Here is a 20,154-nt window from a genome sequence, read left to right on the forward strand (position 1 = left end):
TGCTGGGTCATATGGTAGTTCTATTTGTAGTTTTTTAAGGAACCTCCATACTGTTCTCCATAATGGCTGAACCAATTCACATTCCCACCAGCAGTGCAAGAGTGTCCCCTTTTCTCCACACCCTCTCCAGCATTTATTGTTTCAAGATTTTTTGATGATGGCCATTCTGACTGGTGTGAGATGATATCTCATTGTAGTTTTGATTTGCATTTCTCTAATGATTAGTGATGTTGAGCATTCTTTCATGTAATTGTTGGCAGTCTGTATATCTTCTTTGGAGAAATGTCTGTTTAGGTCTTCTGCCCATTTTGGATTGGGTTGTTTGTTTTTTTGTTATTGAGCTGCATGAGCTGCTTGTAAATTTTGGAGATTAATCCTTTGTCAGTTGCTTCATTTGCAAATATTTTCTCCTATTCTAGGGTTGTCTTTTGGTCTTGTTTATGGTTTCCTTGGCTGTGCAAAAGCTTTGAACTTTCCTTAGGTCCCATTTGTTTATTTTTGTTTTTATTTCCATTTCTCTAGGAGGTGGGTCAAAAAGGATCTTGCTGTGATTTATGTCATAGTGTTCAGCCTATGTTTTCCTCTAAGAGTTTGATAGTGTCTGGCCTTACATTTAGGTCTTTAATCCATTTTGAGCTTATTTTTGTGTATGATGTTAGGGAGTGATCTAATCTCATACTTCTACGTGTACCTGTCCAGTTTTCCCAGCACCACTTACTGAAGAGGCTGTCCTTTCTCCACTGTACATTCCTGCCTCCTTTATCAAAGATAAGGTGACCATATGTGTGTGGGTTTATCTCTGGGCTTTCTATCTTCTTCCATTGATCTATATTTCTGTTTCTGTGCCAGTACCATACTGTCTTGATTACTGTAGCTTTGTAGTATAGTCTGAAGTCAGGGAGCCTGATTCCTCCAGCTCCGTTTTACATTCTCAAGGTTGCTTTGGCTATTTGGGGTCTTTTGTGTTTCCATACAAATTGTGAAATTTTTTGTTCTAGTTCTGTGAAAAATGCCAGTGGTAGTTTGATAGGGATTGCGTTGAATCTGTAGATTGCTTTGGGTAGTAAAGTCATTTTCACAATGTTGATTCTTCCAATCCAAGAACATGGTATATCTCTCCATCTATTTGTATCATATTTAATTTCTTTCATCAGTCTTATAATTTTCTGTATACAGGTCTTTTGTCTCCTTAGGTAGGTTTTTTCCTAGATATTTTATTCTTTTTGTTGCAATGGTAAATGGGAGTGTTTTCTTGATTTCACTTTCAGATTTTTCATCATTAGTGTATAGGATTGCCAGAGATTTCTGTGCATTAATTTTGTATCCTGCTACTTTACCAAATTCATTGATTAGCTCTAGTAGTTTTCTGGTAGCATCTTTAGGGTTCTCTATGTATAGTATCATGTCATCTGCAAACAGTGACAGCTTTACTTCTACTTTTCCTATTTGGATTCCTTTTATTTCCTTTTCTTCTGATTGCTGTGGCTAAAACTTCCAAAACTATGTTGAATAAGAGTGGTGAGAGTGGGCAACCTTGTCTTGTTCCTGATCTTAGTGGAAATGTTTTCATTTTTTCACCACTGAGGACGATGTTGGCTGTGGGTTTGTCATATATGGCCTTTATTATGTTGAGGAAAGTCCCCTCTATGCCTACTTTCTGGAGGGTTTTTATCATAAATGGGTGTTGAATTTTGTCAAAAGCTTTCTCTGCATCTATTGAGATGACCATATGGTTTTTCTCCTTCAGTTTGTTAATATGGTGTATAACATTGATTGATTTGTGTATATTGAAGAATCCTTGCATTCCTGGAGTAAACCTCACTTGATCATGGTGTATGATCCTTTTAATGTGCTGTTAGATTCTGTTTGCTAGTATTTTGTTGAGGATTTTTGCCTCTATGTTCATCAGTGATATTGGCCTGTAGTTTTCTTTCTTTGTGACATCCTTGTCTGGTTTTGGTATGAGAGTGATGGTGGCCTCATAGAATGAGTTTGGGAGTGTTCCTCCCTCTGCTATATTTTGGAAGAGTTTGAGAAGGATAGGTGTTAGCTCTTCTCTAAATGTTTGATAGAACTCGCCTGTGAAGCCATCTGGTCCTGGACTTTTGTTTTTTGAAAGATTTTTAATCACAGTTTCAATTTCAGTGCTTGTGATTGGTCTGTTCATATTTTCTATTTCTTCCTGATTCAGTCTTGGCAGGCAGGTTGTGCATTTCTAAGAATTTGTCCGTTTTTCCAGGTTTTCCATTTTATTGGCATAGAATTGCTTGTAGTAATCTCATGATCTTTTGTATTTCTGCAGTGTCAGTTATTACTTCTCCTTTTTCATTTCTAATTCTATTGATTGGAGTCTTCTCCCTTTTTTTCTTGATGAGTCTGGCTAATGGTTTATCAATTTTGTTTATCTTCTCAAAGAACCAGATTTTAGTTTTCTTGATCTTTGCTACTGTTTCCTTCATTTCTTTTTCATTTATTTCTCATCTGATCTTTATGATTTCTTTCCTTCTGCTAACTTTGGAGTTTTTTTGTTCTTCTTTCTCTAATTGCTTTAGGTGTGAGGTTAGGTTGTTTATTCGAGATGTTTCCTGTTTCTTACGGTAGGATTGTATTGCTGTAAACTTCCCTCTTAGAACTGCTTTTACTGCATCCTATAGGTTTTGGGTCGTTATGTCTCCATTGTCATTTGTTTCTAGTTAGTTTTTGATTTCCTCTTTGGTTTCTTCAGTGTTCACTTCGTTATTAAGTAGTGTATTGTTTAGCTTCCATGTGTTTGTATTTTTTACAGATCTTTTCCTGTAATTGATATGAGGCGTTGTGGTCGGAAAAGATACTTGATACAATTTCAATTTTCTTAAATTTACCAAGGCTTGATTTGTAACCCAAGATATGATCTATCCTGGAGAATGTTCCATGAGCACTTGAGAAAAATGTGTATTCTGTTGTTTTTGGATGGAATGTCCTATAAATATCAATTAAGTCCATCTTGTTTAATGTATCATTTAAAGCTTGTGTTTCCTTATTTATTTTCATTTTGGATGATCTGTCCATTGGTGAAAGTGGGGTGTTGAAGTCCCCTACTATGAAAGTGTTACTGTCGATTTCCCCTTTTATGGCTGTTAGCATTTGCCTTATGTATTGAGGTGCTCCTATGTTAGGTGCATAAATATTTACAATTGTTATATCTTCTTCTTGGATCGATCCCTTGATAATTATGTAGTGCCCTCTTTGTCTCTTCTAATAGTCTTTATTTTAAAGTCCATTTTGTCTGATATAAGAATTGCTACTCCAGCTTTCTTTTGGTTTCCATTTTCATGGAATATCTTTTTCCATCCCCTCACTTTCAGTCTGTATGTGTCTCTAGGTCTGAAGTGGGTCTCTTGTAGACAGCATATATATGAGTCTTGTTTTTGTATCCATTCAGCCAGTCTGCGTCTTTTGGTGGGAGCATTTAATCCATTTACATTTAAGGTAATTATCGATATGTATATTCCTATTTCCATATTCTTAATTGTTTTGGGTTTGTTATTATACGTCTTTTCCTTCTCTTGTGTTTCTTGCCTAGAGAAGATCCTTTAGCATTTGTTGTAAACTGGTTTGGTGGTGCTGAACTCTCTCAGCTTTTGCTTGTCTGTAAAGGTTTTAATTCCTCCATCAAATCTGAATGAGATCCTTACTGGGTAGAGTAATCTTGGTTGTAGGTTTTTCTCCTTTATCGCTTTAAATATGTCCTGCCACTCCCTTCTGGCTTGCAGAGTTTCTACTGAAAGATCAGCTGTTAACCTTATGGGGATTCCCTTCTGTGTTAATTGTTGTTTTTCCCTTGCTGCTTTTAATATGTTTTCTTTGTATTTAATTTTTGACAGTTTGATTAATATGTTTCTTGGAGTGTTTCTCCCTGGATTTATCCTGTATGGGACTCTCTGTGCTTTCTGGACTTGATTAACTATTTCCTTTCCCATATTAGGAAAGTTTTCCACTATAATCTCTTCAAATATTTTCTCAGTCCCTTTCTTTTTCTCTTCTTCTTCTGGAACCCCTATAATTCGAATGTTGTTGCGTTTAATGTTTTCCTAGAGGTCTCTGATACTGTCCTCAGTTCTTTTCTTTCTTTTTTCTTTATTCTGCTCTGCAGTAGTTATTTCCACTATTTTATCTTCCAGGTCACTTATCCGTTCTTCTGCCTCAGTTATTCTGCTATTGATCCCATCTAGAGTATTTTTCATTTCATTTATTGTGTTGTTCATCGTTGCTTGTTTCCTCTTTAGTTCTTCTAGGTCCTTGTTAAATGTTTCTTGCATTTTCTCTCTTCTATTTCCAAGATTCTGGATCATATTTACTGTCATTATTCCTGATTCTTTTTCATGTAGACTGCCTGCTTCCTGTTCATTTGTTAGGTCTGGTGGGTTTTTATCTTGCTTCTTCATCTGCTATGTGTTTCTCTGTCTTATCATTTTGCTTATCTTACTGTGTTTGGGGTCTCCTTTTTGTAGGCTGCAGGTTCGTAGTTCCTGTTGTTTTTGGTGTCTGTCCCCAGTGGCTAAAGTTGGTTCAGTGGGTTGTGTAGGCTTCCTGGTGGAGGGGACTAGTGCCTGTGTTCTGGTGGCTGAGGCTGGATCTTGTCTTTCTGGTGGGCAGGTCCACATCTGGTGGTGTGTTTTGGGGTGTCTGTGGACTTATGATTTTAGGCAGCCTCTCTCCTAATTGGTGGGGTTGTGTTCCTGTCTTGCTAATTGTTTGGCATAGGGTGTCCAGCACTGTAGCTTGCTGGTCGTTGAGTGAAGCTGGGTGTTGGTGTTGAGATGGAGATCATTGGGAGATTTTTGCCGTTTGATATTCCGTGGAGCTGGGAGGTCTCTTGTGGACCAGTGTCCTGAAGTTGGCTCTCTCATCTCAGAGGCACAGCACTGACTCCTGGCTGCAGCACCAAGAGCCTTTCAGCCACATGGCTCAGAATAAAAGGGAGAAATAGTAGAAAGGAAGGAAGGGAGGGAGGGAGGGAGGGAGGAAAAGAAATAAAGAAAGAAAGAAGGAAAGAAAGAAAAGAAAGAAATAAAATAAAATAAAGTTATTAAAATAAAAAAATTATTATTAAGAAAGAAAAATTTTTAATAGAAAAACAAACAAGAAAACGGATGGATAAGAACCCTAGGACAAATGGTGAAAGCAAAGCTATACAGACAAAATCTCACACAGAAGCATACACATACACACTCACAAAAAGAGGAAAAGGTGAAAAAATAATAAATCTTGCTCTCAAAGTCCACCTCCTCAATTTGGGATGACTCGTTGTCTATTCAGGTATTCCACAGATGCAGAGTATATCAAGTTGATTGTGGAGCTTTAATCCGTTGCTCCTGAGGCTGCTGGGAGAGAGTTCCCTTTCTCTTCTTTGTTCTCACAGCTCCCAGTGGCTCATCTTTGGATTTGGCCCCGCCTCTGCATGTAGGTCGCCGGAGGGCGTCTGTTCTTCTTTCAGACAGGACGGGGTTAAAGGAGCCACTGATTCGGGGGCTCTGGATCACTCAGGGGGGAGGGAGGGGCACAGAGTGCGAGGCGAACCTGCGGCAGCAGAGGCCGACGTGACGTTGCACCAGCCTGAGGCGTGCCATGCGTTCTCCCGGGGAAGTTGACCCTGGATCCCGGGACCCTGGCAGTGGCGGGCTGCGCAGCTCCCCGGACGGGAGGTGTGGAGAGTGACCTGTGCTCGTACACAGGCTTCTTGGCGGCGGCAGCAGCGGCCTTAGCGTCTCATGTCCGTCTCTGGGGTCCGCGCTGTTAGCCGCTGCTCGCGCCCGTCTCTGGAGCTCCTTTAAGCAGCGCTCTTAATCCCCTCTCCTCGCGCACCAGGAAACATAGAGGGAAGAAAAAGTCTCTTGACTCTCCTACCCGTCCACACTTTTTCCCGGACTCCCTCCCGGCTAGCCGTGGCGCACTAACCCCTTCAGGCTGTGTTCACGCTGCCAGTCCTCTCCCGGCGCCCGTACCGAAGCCCGAGCCTCGTCTCCCAGCCCCGCCCGCCCCGGCGGATGAGCAGACAAGCCTCCCGGGCTGGTGAGTGACGGTCGGCACTGATCCTCTGTGCGGGAACCTCTCCACTTTGCCCTCCGCACTCCTGTGGCTGTGCTCTCCTCCGTGGCTTCGAAGCTCTCCCCTCTGCCGCCCGCAGTCTCCGCCTGCGAAGGGGCTTCCTAGTGTGTGGAAACCTTTCCTCCTTCACAGCTCCCTCCCACTGGTGCAGGTCCTGTCGCTATTATTTGTCTGTTTATTCGTTTTTCTTTTGCCCTACCCAGGTACGTGGGGGGTTTCTTGCCTTTTGGGAGGTCTGAGGTATTCTGCCAGCGTTAGGTGTTCTGTAGGAGTTGTTCCACGTGTAGATGTATTTCTGATGTATCTGTGGGGAGGAAGGTGATCTCCACGTCTTACTCTTCCGCCATCTTCCCCCTCTCCCATCATAAATTTTTATCAGTTTAGATATTGGACCATCAGCCACTGTGTCAGTCAGAGTTCAGTAAGGGAAGCAAAGACATGGTGGATACTGTGGACTAAGAGATTTATTAAAGGAACTAGAGCTTGTACAGTTGTAGGAAGATCTGGGTAAATAAAGGCCAAAAAAGTAGAGTTAAGGATCAGAGAAAGTTCACTGACCAGCCCTGACCCAGGTAAACAAACTTACAGGAATCTGGCAGGTAGGCAGGCCCAGCTGCTGGAGCAGCACTGCACAGGGCAGCTGACATGGAAGGCTGCGGAAGACTGTTGTCTCTTTAAGGTTACCACCTCTGTGTGCAGCAGAAGCTCTGTGGTGGGCCTGGGGGCACTCTTGGTCAGCAGAATCAGCATTCAAGAAGAGCTGGGCACAGAGTATGAAATCGAGGACAAACTGGAACCTGTGTTCACCTCAGCCTTCCGAGTGTGTGGCTGCTGCTTCACCTTCGCCTCCCAAATGTGCACAGCCTCGCTTTGGACCAATTCTAGCTTGGAAACATGCAGGGGAGGGTTCTGGGAAATGTAGTTTCCCATACAACCAAGTTGACAGTGGAACACTTCACACACATTTCTAGAAAGAGAACATGGAGGGTAGAAAGGAGTGCTTTCCCCTGTCTCCTATGCCTATGGTGTGTGTCTGTGCTAGTTGCTCTTCTTGCTGTTTATCACTGAATCCTGATAATAACTTTCAGAATTAAATGACTTTTCAGGGATACACAGCTAGCAAGATTTGGAGCCTGGATTTTGACCTGTGTTTGTATGAACCAAAGCTAATGTTTATTGTAATGCCCTATGCTGTTTTCCATGACAGACAAGACCTAATGGTCTGTTTTCCTGTTTGATCATTTGGATTAAGAAATATATATATATATTTTTTAACACTAAGATTTAGCAGAAATACTGGGTTTTCAACATTCCCAGTTAGTTACCATGCTAGTTGCTTAGGAGAGACTGAGCAGTGACTCACAGGGACACCACTTTTAGGTCAGAGGAAAATAACACCATTTGGCAGTGCAAGGAGAGCTTCTGTTTTACTCTCCGCAGAGCTTTGACTTCCCTTTGGCTGTGCCCAGAATTAGAAAGCTCTTCAAGGGATGGTACAGATTATGCTTTAGAGTCCAGAGCTGATACGGATTGAGCTTTGACTGCCCCTGTTTCTCTCCCTGAATAGATAGGATAAATTTTTGAGGACAAAAAAGAAACTGTTCCCCCTCCCCTTTTTAACAGAAGACAAAACAATGGAAGCCCTTTGGGGGAATAAATTAGCTTTCTTGGTCATCCTAATTTTACTTCCTGCTGTTTCAGTTCACCAGATACCTTTCCTTCCAGAAATCACCTAGATGTGGACTCATCGAGACCTTGCCTCTGATGGTTTTTTCCTTGATGGCATTTCACCTGTTAATCCTTATGAACTTTTCTCTTCCTAGGCAATTCTTTGTATACCACTGAACATACTTTTCAGCAGAACTTTTTGGTGGAAACACCCTTGAGGTTAGAGCAGTGCCCAGACTGTGAAGATACTGTGAGTAGTTTATGCAGTTCAGCCACTAAATTAGGTCTACTGATGGAAAAAGAAGTGGGGAATATGTTACATTTAGTACTTCCTAATGGAAGTAATATATGCTCATATTATAAAAAAATAAAATATTTTTTTAAAGCTTTTTACAAAAAACAGCAGTCCTCCTGGAGTTACTTCCTCCATTTCCGTTTCCCAGAAGCAACACGTCTTTCCCCTCTCTCATTTTCCCAGTATGTTTATAGCATAATTTATGTTGGATCAGTATTCAGTATTTACATTTTACACCCTTGTAAAACTTGTACAGATCTGAGACATACAGAATAATATGGTTATATTTCTTTTCTTATACAACCTTTTTGTTTTTCCTGGAGTTAATAATTGTTTTAACTTTCAGTTTCTTAACTTTTTGTGTACCTTTCACTGATTCTTTCCCTAACCCTCTGCCACAGATATGAATTTCCTGTCAATACATTGAAACGTGCCAGGTGTCCATCATCTTTCAGATATGTATCTGATGCTGCATTCTAGATTGGTTACTGTCTTAGTTTGGGTCCCCCCAGAAGTAAACCATGTGCATGGGTGTAAGCACAAGTGGTTGATTTAGAAGATGATTCCAGGAAATCCTGTTAGGAGATTAGGAAAGGGGAGGAGGCCAATGAAGGGTGCATTATAAAGCCAGGTACAGTAGTGGACAACTATAACCTGATTCCAGTGGGGATCATGGGGAGCCTATAGTTCCCTTTAGCTCATGGCTCCCTGAGCTGCATGCACCTGGTTATGTATAGTGTCAGCTACAGTTGGTGCTCAATGCCTGATGCACAAGGACCATCTTGGGATCTCCCTTTATCATCATTTTTACCTCTTTTCTTACACTGGATCCCTTTTTCTGGATCTCTTAACCTGTCCCTTTTCTCAACTGACACCTTTGTTTTGGTAGAATGCCTCTTCCATTGACCTTGGGAAGACAAATTAAAATCTTCCTTGTGTATTTGAAAATGTCATATGTTACTTTTATACTTCATTGATAATTTGAATTTAGGATTATAGATTATTTCCTCCAAAAATGTTGGAGTCATTGCTTCATTGTTTTTTGAGGAAATTTCTCATGTTGTTCATGGTTTTCTCATGTTCAGTGACCTTCTAATACTTGATACTTTGTGTGTAGCCTATTTTTTCCTCTCTGAAAGGTTTTAGGACTGTCTTTTTGTCTCCAGTGTTATGAAATTTCATGTTAATAGTCCTTGGTAAGATCCTTTTATCCATTGTCCTGGGCATTCGATCGACCCTTTCAATCTGGGAACACGTTTGTTAGTTCAGAGATTTCTTGAACTTTTACAAAGAATTTCTTCCCCTTCTATTTCTGTGTTCTTTCTTTTCGGAGCTTCTATTATTCAGCTGCTAGACCTCCTGGACTGATCCTGATTTTATGTTTTCTTTCTGATTTTTTTAATCTCTGGTTTTTTGTTCTACTTTTGGGGGGATTTGCCTCAACCTCATCATCTGTGCTTCTATTGATTTTTTTAAATTTTATGTTTTATTGAAATTCATATTTAAAGTTAAATTATATTTTAATTTCTAAGAGTTCTCTGTTTCTTTTTTATTTCATTGATAAAGTATCTTAGACACCTAAGAATGTTAATGATAGTTATTTTTCTTTCCCTGAGTTGTTTGGTTTTTACAATTTCCTTGTTTGTTTTGCCTTTCATGTTAGAAACTTTCTTCAAAGTCTGATGTTAGTGGCTAACCTTTTCCTCTTAGGTGTAGGACAGTAAAGGTGAGTCAAGGGAGGGTGCTTATTTACTATTATAGCTTCATTCTAGGATAATCAGCCTGAAGTTGTTGCATTGGGTGCTTCCAGCTGTGAATATCTGTAGGTCTCTTCTCTTGAGTCGGTTGTATTCCCCAGAGAAGAATCTTCCAGTCTTCTGCCCAGAGGGTTCAAACCTGACTGCCAGTTCTCTAGGGCAGGGCTCCCCAACCCCCGGGCCACGGACCGGTACAGGTCCTCGGCCTGTTAGGAATCAGCAGGAGGTGAGCAGTGGGCGAGCCGTGGAAAAATTGTCTTCCACAAAACCAGTCCCTGGTTCCAAAAAGGTTGGGGACCGCTGCTGTAGGGGACCAGTAGGGGAAGTGCGCTGGCAAGTCTCACAGTTCACAGTCTGGACTGGCCCTAAAGCCCTGTTTTCAATATAGGTCAGGTAGCTTCTCTCTGCAAAAGAACTCTATTAGATTGCTACACTTTTTATTCTTCATAAAAAAAAACAAGTTTTCTAGTTCCCATTCTCTTTTATGATTCAAAAGGCTGTCAGTCACGTGAGCCATAGGATATGGACAGAGTCTGCTTATGAAAACCACTTCCATGACCGTCTACTAGTTTCTAAGATAGTCTATTTATTCGTTTATTCTTTCCTTCAGCAGTCCAGGTTAAACATCTAATGCGTGTACAGCTTTATGCTAATCCTGTCTGGGAGATACGCAGAGCAGCATACCAGTATCCTGCTCTCATGGGCCAGAGGAGAGATTGCTATTAGGAAACTGTTTCTGCAGTAAACCCAGTGGGGGCAGGTTGAACTAGAATAGCAAAGGTGGGAAAGTAAAGATGGGGGCTTAGAGAGATTGTAAAAATTTGAAAGAAAGGCTAAAGCTATGGCAAATATAAAGATAATGTGAAGGAGAGGAGTTAGGTCCCTTTAGAAGAGAAGAGAAGGGTCCCTAAGGGCACATCTAACTTGGTGAAGCTATCTAGCCCGAGATCATATTATAGGAATTCTAGTGTCTTAAATTTGTATTTTTCTAGGCTTCCTCTCTGTTTCTTCAAGTACTGCTTTTTAAAAAATATATATATATATATTTATTTATTTATTTATTTGGCTGTGCCGGGTCTTAGTTGTGGCATGTAGGGTCTTTTAGTTACGGCATGCGGACTCTTAGTTGCAGCACGCACACAGGATCTAGTTCCCTGGCCAGGGATCGAACCCAGGCCCCCTGCATTGGGAGCGTGGAGTCTTAACCACTGGACCACCAGGCAAGTTCCTTCAAGTACTGCTTTTAAAAATCATTTAAAAATAATTATGTTAACACTTAAAAATGGTTAATTCAGACATCTGATGATGTTTTTCAAGAACACAGAAATTTTACTAATCCAAGAGTCTTAAAAATAGTTAATAGCTGTGAATAAATTTAAAAGCTGGTCTCTTCAAATATATGAATCAATAAGTATTTTAGATGATTTGAAGAAATAAGCTAATAGAATATGGTTTTCTTCCCCCTTCTCGTGAAAATGTAGAACATATTCAAGATGTTCCTAAGTAATTAATGGAAGAATTGAACAACATAATCGAACAACAGTGAAAATGATAAATTTGAAAATCAGCCACAGTATATTAAACTGTTACAGTTATTTCAGGTAATTGCTTACCGGAAGACAGCTCTTAGCAGAACCAAGATCTAATCACAAATCAGTAACCAAATTCGTAAAAGGAATAAATCTTTAGAGTGTAAAAACAGGACTTGAAGGGATTAACCACCGTGTGTGTTTTCATTCCTCGGTTTCTTTGATCTCCATTTATCTTCTTTCCTTCTGTTCATTTGGTACCTCTTATTGTCTGGTGTCTGCTTATTTCAGTTGTATTTGTGCTAATGTTACTCCTTCTTTGTGTTTCCCTGGTACCTTGTGTGTATTAGCTGTTATTGCATTTATCACATTTGTTGCCACTGTTACCGTATCTGACACCTCACTCTACTGTGAGCACCTTGGCAGGGACTGTGTCTTTCCTGGATTTCAGATATGGCTTATTGTAGAAAAGTCTTTGAATATATACTCTAATTATATCATTCCCCCAAAAAATGTGTCATCATGTGACATTTTCAATTTTTTAAATTTAACGTGTATGATACACTTTTCTATGAGAAGCAAAGTAAAGAAAATGTGAATTTTACATTTTTTCCAGGTACCGCCAGGCTTTACATCTGTTAGCATGACTAATTGCTACTCATTATGTGATTCTAAGCTTAAAGATATTTCTCACCCGAAACCTTCTTTGCGATGCCCACTCCTACAGACTAGGGTGATGCCGTGTACTTTCGTGACTTGCTGTAATCTCCCCACATGACACTTAGTATATACACTTCACTCTAATTGCTTTTAAAATAGACGCTACCCTCAGTTCACTATAAACTTCATAAAGGCAGAGGCCATAGCTGTCTTGTTCATTATAATATCCCTGGGCAAACTTGGGAGGGTGACCTCTCATAATAATTCTCTTTGTCTGCAGATTCGACCTTTGAAGCCCAAAGTTTAAATAAAAACCTATTCAAAAGAAATGTTCAAGATGAAATGGCAGCCACTAAGTGCTGGAAGTGTGTGCTTTAGCTGTGATTCTATCAGGGGTTTCTAAACAGATGGAATCCTGGGCATAATTCTCGGTTAATGTACATTCCCAACTCTGATAATGAACCTGAGAAGCCGTAGTATCGTAGCATCAAGTAAATCATTGTCTTTAACAGTGTGCTAATAAAGCTGTTTCTTCCATGAAAACTGGATTTGCCTTCTAGGCATCTTCTTTTATAAAAGTAAAAGCAAAAAAGAAATTGAAATGCTGTCTTTGTGGCACAAAACTAATTTTCAGAAGCAGTTATGTGCGAGAAAAGTAATTAAGTCTTTTTAATGAACACAATATTTCTGTTCTTCATGGGACTGTTTACTGTTAGAATCTTAGTTGAGAGGTGATTTTGAAAATAGTTCTATTTTATACATGGTGTGAGTGAAACATGGCATAAGGCCCACACTGCAGGAGTTAACAGTTAATTTCCTACTTCAGTCCATAGGCTCCTAGAATTGAAATAAAAGGTAGAATCTTAAAACTTCGAGATCACATAATCCAGTAGTTTTTGAAGTGCTTTCTGTGGGCCACCCAGATCCACAGAGGGACTGAAGGGCCACAGCAATGAAGAGAGTATCAGAAAAGGCACAGGAGTAGAGAATGGACTTGAGGACACGGGGAGGGGGAAGGGTAAGCTGGGACGAAGTGAGAGAGTGGCATGGACATATATACAGTACCAAATGTCAAATAGATAGCTAGTGGGAAGCAGCAGCATAGCACAGGGAGATCAGCTCGGTGCTTTGTGACCACCTAGAGGGGTGGGATAGGGAGGGCAGGAGGGAGATGCAAGAGGGAGGGGATATGGGGATGTATGTATATATATAGCTGATTCACTTTGTTATACAACAAAAACTAACACACCATTATAAAGCAATTATACTCCAATAAAAATGTTTAAAAAATAAAATAAAAAAAGAAAAGGCACAGGAAGACGGGCAAGATGGCATCTTCACCTGGAAGAGCTTGCCTTTTCTATTAAATTCCTCTTGAGATTTTGAGAGAAAGGGAGAGTTTAGCGATTAAAAGAGCAGGTGTGTGTTTATCTGTGGACCAAGCTGCACATATTGCAGATGAAGACATTGGTGGAGGGGCAATTTTCGGTAGCTGAGCTGGTTTAGAGACCGGTGAAGGCCTGACTCCCCACCCAGCCCTGTCCCTCCTACATCACGTTGCCTGCTTTGAAAGTCTCTTATCTCTTTGTCTTCAGCTTCCAGAGCTAAACTCAGCATGATCAACACCATGTCAAAAATCCGTGGCCAGGAGAAAGGGCCAGGCTATCCTCAGGCAGAAGCACTACTGGCAGAGGCCATGCTCAAGTTTGGAAGAGAGCTTGGAGATGATTGCAACTTCGGTAACGTATGCTTCCTCACATTTTCATTTTTCATTCGTCCGTGGGATTTTAGTTCCACTAAGAAAACTCTGTAGGAAATCATCCAAACCATTTTATATTTTGATTCTCAATTTTAGGTCTTGTCCACATGGGCCCCAAATTTCTTTTCAGACCGTTTCATCATTTGTCTTAGGAATTTTATGTATTTTCTTTTTTCCTAATGAGATCCCATCATTACAATAGCTGGGTGACACATCCGGATGCCTGGACATTTACCATTGCACGTGTCTGGCGGTAACTAGTGTTGGAACAGAGGGAACTGTCACAGTCAGCATGAGTCAGCACCCCACCCCATGAGCTTTCTCTTTGCTCCCTGCTCTTCTATCCAGGGTACCTAATTTAACTGCCCCTGGTGAATTCCTTCACCCCTCCCTCCTTTGACCCTCAGCCGCCATAGTAACCACCTTCTGTTTTCACTCCTTCACAATGTGAGGTCGCAGCAAATGACTGTCCTTCCTGATTGAGCCCTGTGCTCTGTTCCTGGTATTTACTTCTGCTCAATGCACTGGCCTTAAAGAGGTCTCCTCTAAAGGAAAGCAAGCACTTACAAAGGAGGGTAGAGAGCTTCCAAATTGCTTTTTAAAGGAAAAGCAAAATTTTATGTTCTTTATAATAAGGGGTCCCTCTACCACCCATTGGGGGCATTGAGTCTATTGTACTCAGTGAACTTTCATATACTGTCTCAGGTGGAAAATACACTGATCTCCAGAGGGCATTATATGCTGTCTGTTGTCTTGGTTGTCTTCAGAAGACAGACAGTAATCCCAGGTTTTTCGTCTGTGATGGGTGCTGTTATTGCAAGTGCATTTCATCTTCACCTTTGTTCTTTAACGAGTACAAGTGCTTAGTTATCCCCTTGCAGGCCCAGCGCTTGGTGAGGTGGGGGAGGCCATGCGGGAACTCTCGGAGGTGAAGGACTCTTTGGACATGGAAGTGAAGCAGAACTTCATTGACCCCCTTCAGAATCTTCATGACAAAGATCTGAGGGAAATTCAGGTATCTGCAGCTAGTTATTTGGGAAGTGGGCAGTTGGAATTGTACAGATGCAGGTGCCCTTCTCCTTTAGGAAACATTTTTTAAAGCTTACCGTGCATGTTGTCAGCACTGAGCATGTGAATTGCAAAACAATCCAGCACGATAAATCGAGAGAAACCAGAAAGGCAGTACTTTTAGCCCCAATGTTATGATGACTGTGCCACTCCTGAGTATTACATTTGACTTATCCACGTTCAATTTTCAAGTTTTTTCAAGCTTTTTTCTCCATGAGGGTAATATCCTTTCCCTGTGTGAAATCGCCCCCAGAAAACCACAGAATGATAAAGAAAATTTGTTAGCTTAAATACATAATTATTCTGTTACTCTGTAAACATGTGTTTTCATATTCTCATAATGTTTGTTAGGATTGAGGGAGAACCCAACTGTCCTCTTTCTAAAACATGTGGAAGAGTTTAGCTATTCCAAATAATAAACTTCAACTGGCTTTACCTAGAACTGGGTGTGTGATGTTCGCTCATTCATTCTTTTAACAAATATTTGTTGCACTTGTCTGAAATTTGATTTCCTTGACTGTGAAATGAAGTACCACAATGTGTAGTCTCCCTGATCTTATTCTAGCTTAAATCTCCTTCAGCCCTACCACCGGCTCAAGGTCACACAGTTAGTATGTGGCAGACTCACTCCAAATCTAACATGTAACCCTGCCTCCAGGACTCTACCCTGCAGCTGACTGCAAGTTCAGATGTTCTAAAAGAATATTCCTTCCAAAGATACACACATTTAGTCTGGATCAGGGCATGGATTGGAGGCAGGGTGTAACGTGGGCGGGAAGGTCGAGGATATCCTTCCTCCTTCCTTCTCATTTCTTCACCACTCCCAACTCTGTTTCCGTTTCCTTCCCTTTTACTCCTTGCACACCCAGGATCAAGGAAAGTCTAGCATTTTCTCCCACCCATTAGTAGTGAAACACTGCTGCTCATAGGACAAAAATACTTTGTAGCTTTCGGAAACTACTTTCCTACTTGGTCAGTGGAGGTGTCGGACAAGGCTAGGCAGCCACACACCAGGAATGTGTGCATCTGGGGTGATGCAAAGAGGGATTGATGCGCAGTGTATGGTGTTAGGTCCTTTCCAAGTTAGGTCTAGATGATGACTAAGTGTCATCATCTGTTAGATGGGAGGCTTAAATTAATCCATGATTCTCCTAAAGATACATCAGTCAACTAGGGTAAGTGCTGAGACATAGATTCCTAGGCCTCAGCCCTGGATATTCTAATTCAGGTGATCAAGAATCCATATTCTTAATAAGCATCTTAGGTGATTCTAACAGACCGGATTACCTCAAAGATAAATCCTTTCCAGCACTAATGTTCTATGATATGAAAAGGAAGAACACCATGCTATCTCACTCATTTCAAGGAAAGCATTTTTCCTCTGCCTTCCCATGAGATACCACTTCCCTTGAAGATGGGGACTTGTGAGCCCCATATACCTGTGCTTTCCAGATGTGTAGGGTGTGTACACACATTCCTGGCTTCTGTCGTGGGATGGAGAGGGATATATTCCACTTTAGCTTTGACCCAGCAGGGGTAGAAGTAAAGGGTATTGGTATTTCCCACAATTTCTTTCTTGCTATTAATTATTTTTAAAGATGTTTCCCAACATAAATGTTTTAGCATTTGGAAGCGTTTGCCCCAGTGATGCAGGTTTCTTTATTTTTCTGGTGACATGATGTTTTAGAACTTAGCCTGTCTTATTTTGGAAGCTAATAGGCATGATGGGGAAGTGAGCTGTAAATAGGCCTTTTCCGTACATCCTTTCAAAGTATATTCCCACCCTTGACTTTTTCAGCATCATTTAAAGAAGTTGGAGGGTCGACGCCTGGACTTTGATTACAAGAAGAAACGACAAGGCAAGATTCCAGATGAAGAGCTACGTCAGGCTCTGGAGAAATTTGATGAGTCTAAAGAAATTGCTGAGTCAAGCATGTTCAATCTCTTAGAGATGGATGTGAGTGACTCTCCTGTGGTTTTTAATTTAGCTTTGGCTTTGAGGCACGAGATTACTGTGTTAAAGGGTTATGTAATTAAAAATGTTAATGACTGTACTATGTGGTGAGAACTTCAGTAGATGGTTATTCTTTCAAATTATTTAAAATTGTAAAGTAGACTGAGAAATGGTGACGCTTTTTCTCTATTCCTATAGTTTGATTTAACTAGATTTTTGTCTGCTAATGATCTTAAAGTATTATAAATAGTGGGGAGATAAAGAATGTTTCTGATGATCTATAGAAGTCCAGTAGCTTAAGCAAATACTCTGTTGAAATATGAAATGTAAGGCAGATTGACTTCAGATTAAATAAGATTATCAGTCAAGTAAAATGTATTCAGAAGTGAGTGTCCAACATAGGTTAAGATGGTCTGTATTTTCAAGTAAAGTCGACATTTTCTTTCCAAAGATGATTTCAATTGAGATTGACAATTGTAGCATAGATACTACATTTGGGACATAGAGGAGATAGTTTAAAAGTTGCCTTCACATTTCCAGAGTGCTGAATTACTATTCACGGCTTTAGAACTTACATTCCGACCGCTCATGTCATAAAACCTGTTAACCAGCTTTCCTGTCCTTGCTCATCCCCACCTCTGGCCCCATCAGTTACTGACCAACTTCTGCCAAGACATTTACAGAGCCTTTATGTACTTATCACACCCCAGACTGGTGACAGGGGAGGCAAGTTGAACATATCCAGACTTTCACACTATCCAGAGACAGTGTCAGAGTGTGTGTTTATGTAAAACAACGTGTCCACCTAACTACTGAAGAGGAACACCGCGGGGATGAGGGTGACCCGAATCACTGTGTTCCTTCCCTTCACCCAGAACCCTACCCACCCAAAAACCCATGGGGCAGCATTGCCTCTGTTAACTCAGAGGCCATTATTCAGCTGAATCACAACACAAGACTCAACATGAAGAGTAACCAAAGATGCTTAGAATATTAGAGCTGGAATGAACCCAAGATGTCACTTGACTCAACCCTTCTACATTGCAGATGAGGGTCAGAGAGAACAAAAGATTTTCCATCATACCACGCTGTGTCCCATAGTGCTTCATGTGAGAAATCAATACCCACATTTTTATTAACAGCACTAATACTGACTTGGCATGAAGTTATAGAGAGCAAAGAATGTTCTAGTCAGTGCATCTTTTGTCCTATAGGAAATCAATAAAATAAGCCAAATCCTAATCAGAAGGTTGTAGCTAAGCATGAGACTGTTTGATGAGAGTTATGTCATCTTCAGGAGGATTCTGACTAAAGTTTCTTCTCATAGCACTAGAGTTTCCAAACACAGGGATGCTTTCTTATCCTTAATCAGTTTGTAACTTGCAAAACTATCTATCGGTCAGCCTGGCTCACCACACAGTCATGGGCATCACTGAGCACTGGTCCGTGTGTCCGGGGTAGCTGTGTTGTGTGGACTGGGCACTAGCAGCTGGTTAAGGACAGTAACCTGGTAACTAAGGTGTGATTCCCCTGTTGATCTGCAGATCGAACAGGTGAGCCAGCTGTCTGCGCTCATCCAGGCGCAGCTGGAGTACCATAAGCAGGCAGTCCAGATCCTGCAGCAAGTCACAGTCAGACTGGAAGAAAGGTATTTTACAGCTCCCTGCATTTTCCATTTCCATTTTCTTGCTATGAAATGGTGTATAAAGAAGTGGAGATATTAGAATACATGCGAAGAAAACCTTCCACCAAAATTCCTGCTGATCCTACAAAGACACCTTATGGACCATTTGTTTTGATTTTATGTTGTCTCGGGCTTTGTTTTACCTTGTTCGGTTGAATCTAGTCTTGTGTTTATGAGAGCTAAATACTTAAGGAGTATTTTGGATGCCACAGATGGGGCGCCAGGACTCTACTAATGATAATGGATGTGATTTGCTGAGCAGCTATTCTGTGTGGGTACTGAACGTGTATCATCATCAATCATAGAAAAGCCCTGTAAACCCAGTATTGTTAGCCTCACCTAACAGACGAGCAGACTGGGGCTCAGGGTCACACAGTGGTGCAGCAGGGGTTCACGTTTAAGCATAACCTGTTGGAAAGCCTGTGTCGTTCCATACCTTGTATTTCTCTGAATGGTGACGAGGTCCGTCAGAGGGAGCTGTTTTCTTATGTCTGTTCCACCTCCTCAGATGGGCCTCATAGCCAGGCTGGGTGGTTTAATTCATGAATGAGTCTCCCTGGAGCTGCAGGACACAGCCTGCACAGCTGTACACGGTAGCCCTGTGCTATATCATATGTGTTATGTTCGTTAAACTAAATGCATGTACATCAAAGGATGGCCTCAGCAGCTTTTATTCTCAGCTCATGGCCAGAGTCGACTCTCATAGCTGATGATATGGCTATAAGTGCATAAGGCAGCCTCCAGTTACGGTGCTGTGTTACGGGAAACGACCTCACCCGTTTCCATCTGGCCAGCCTCTTCCTCTCCTCAGTATCTTCCTTGACTAGTGCTTGGATCGTTCATCTTTCCTCAGTGCACTCTTGTGGAATTATGTGTAACACTCTGAAGCCTCTAGAATGGTTTAAAACCATGCGCTTCCATGTACTAAAGAAATATTATATGTCTTTGTGACATCTGTTGAGCATGAAGGCCACTTTTCTTTTTCGCCTCTGAAATATGTCCAAAGCCACTGTCATTCTACAATCGCCATACCCTAAACTCCCCCCACCCTTGCAAATGTGCTGTTCACTTTGCTTTGTGAACACCTGAAGCTGTGGAAAATACTTCCGGGTGTGCAGAATACATTTACTGCCTGTACCTTTCCACCTCTCTCCTGTCTCCCTTGGATTCTCTCCCCCTTCCTCTGTGCTGTTCCCAGAGCACACAGTACTTCCCCCTTTCCTCCCTCCATACCATCTGAAGCTCTACAAGAAATAACTTTCTTCTGGAAACAGCTGTCCATCTAGAAATGACTCCTACCTATCTTTTACCTTTTCTCCTTAAACCTTCTCCAACTTCCCCATGGACAGGTAGACTCCTCACCACCCCCAGCTCCACCCCTGGGTTCCTGTGGCATTTTGTCCTATCTCCGTAGCAGCACTTACTACAGTTGACAGTAATCAGTTGTGTATGTTCTGTCTCCCCTCCAGGCCATAAGCTGCTTGAGGGTAGGAACTGTGACTTATTCATCTTTGAGTTCCTGGCACCTAGCACCCTGCATACTTGCGAAGTGAGCTCTGAGTAAATGAGGGAGAAAGTGAGAGGAAGGATGAAGGCAGTGAGGGTATAACCACAGCGGGTGTGACCACAGCACTAAAGTGGAGACAGACACAGATAAGAAAACTAAGGGTCCTTTTCAGATTTCCCATACTCC

At 41.3% G+C, this 20,154-nt stretch overlaps 1 protein-coding gene across 1 annotated transcript in view; it reads left to right on the top strand.

The window, feature by feature from the left end:
- The window catches only part of SH3GL2 (SH3 domain containing GRB2 like 2, endophilin A1), a 201,994-nt gene that overhangs the window by 177,922 nt on the left and 3,918 nt on the right, over positions 1–20,154 (top strand). The window contains exons 4-7 of the mRNA XM_027105926.1: positions 13,592–13,735; positions 14,637–14,770; positions 16,622–16,780; positions 18,322–18,425. Of these exons, the coding sequence (XP_026961727.1) occupies positions 13,592–13,735; positions 14,637–14,770; positions 16,622–16,780; positions 18,322–18,425 (541 nt within the window). The remainder of the gene's footprint in view (positions 1–13,591; positions 13,736–14,636; positions 14,771–16,621; positions 16,781–18,321; positions 18,426–20,154) is intronic.

This window comes from Aethalodelphis obliquidens, unplaced genomic scaffold (assembly GCF_003676395.1).
Source record: "Aethalodelphis obliquidens isolate GAN/ISIS:26980383/991018 unplaced genomic scaffold, ASM367639v1 scaffold7, whole genome shotgun sequence".
Taxonomy (NCBI): Eukaryota; Metazoa; Chordata; class Mammalia; order Artiodactyla; family Delphinidae; genus Aethalodelphis; species Aethalodelphis obliquidens.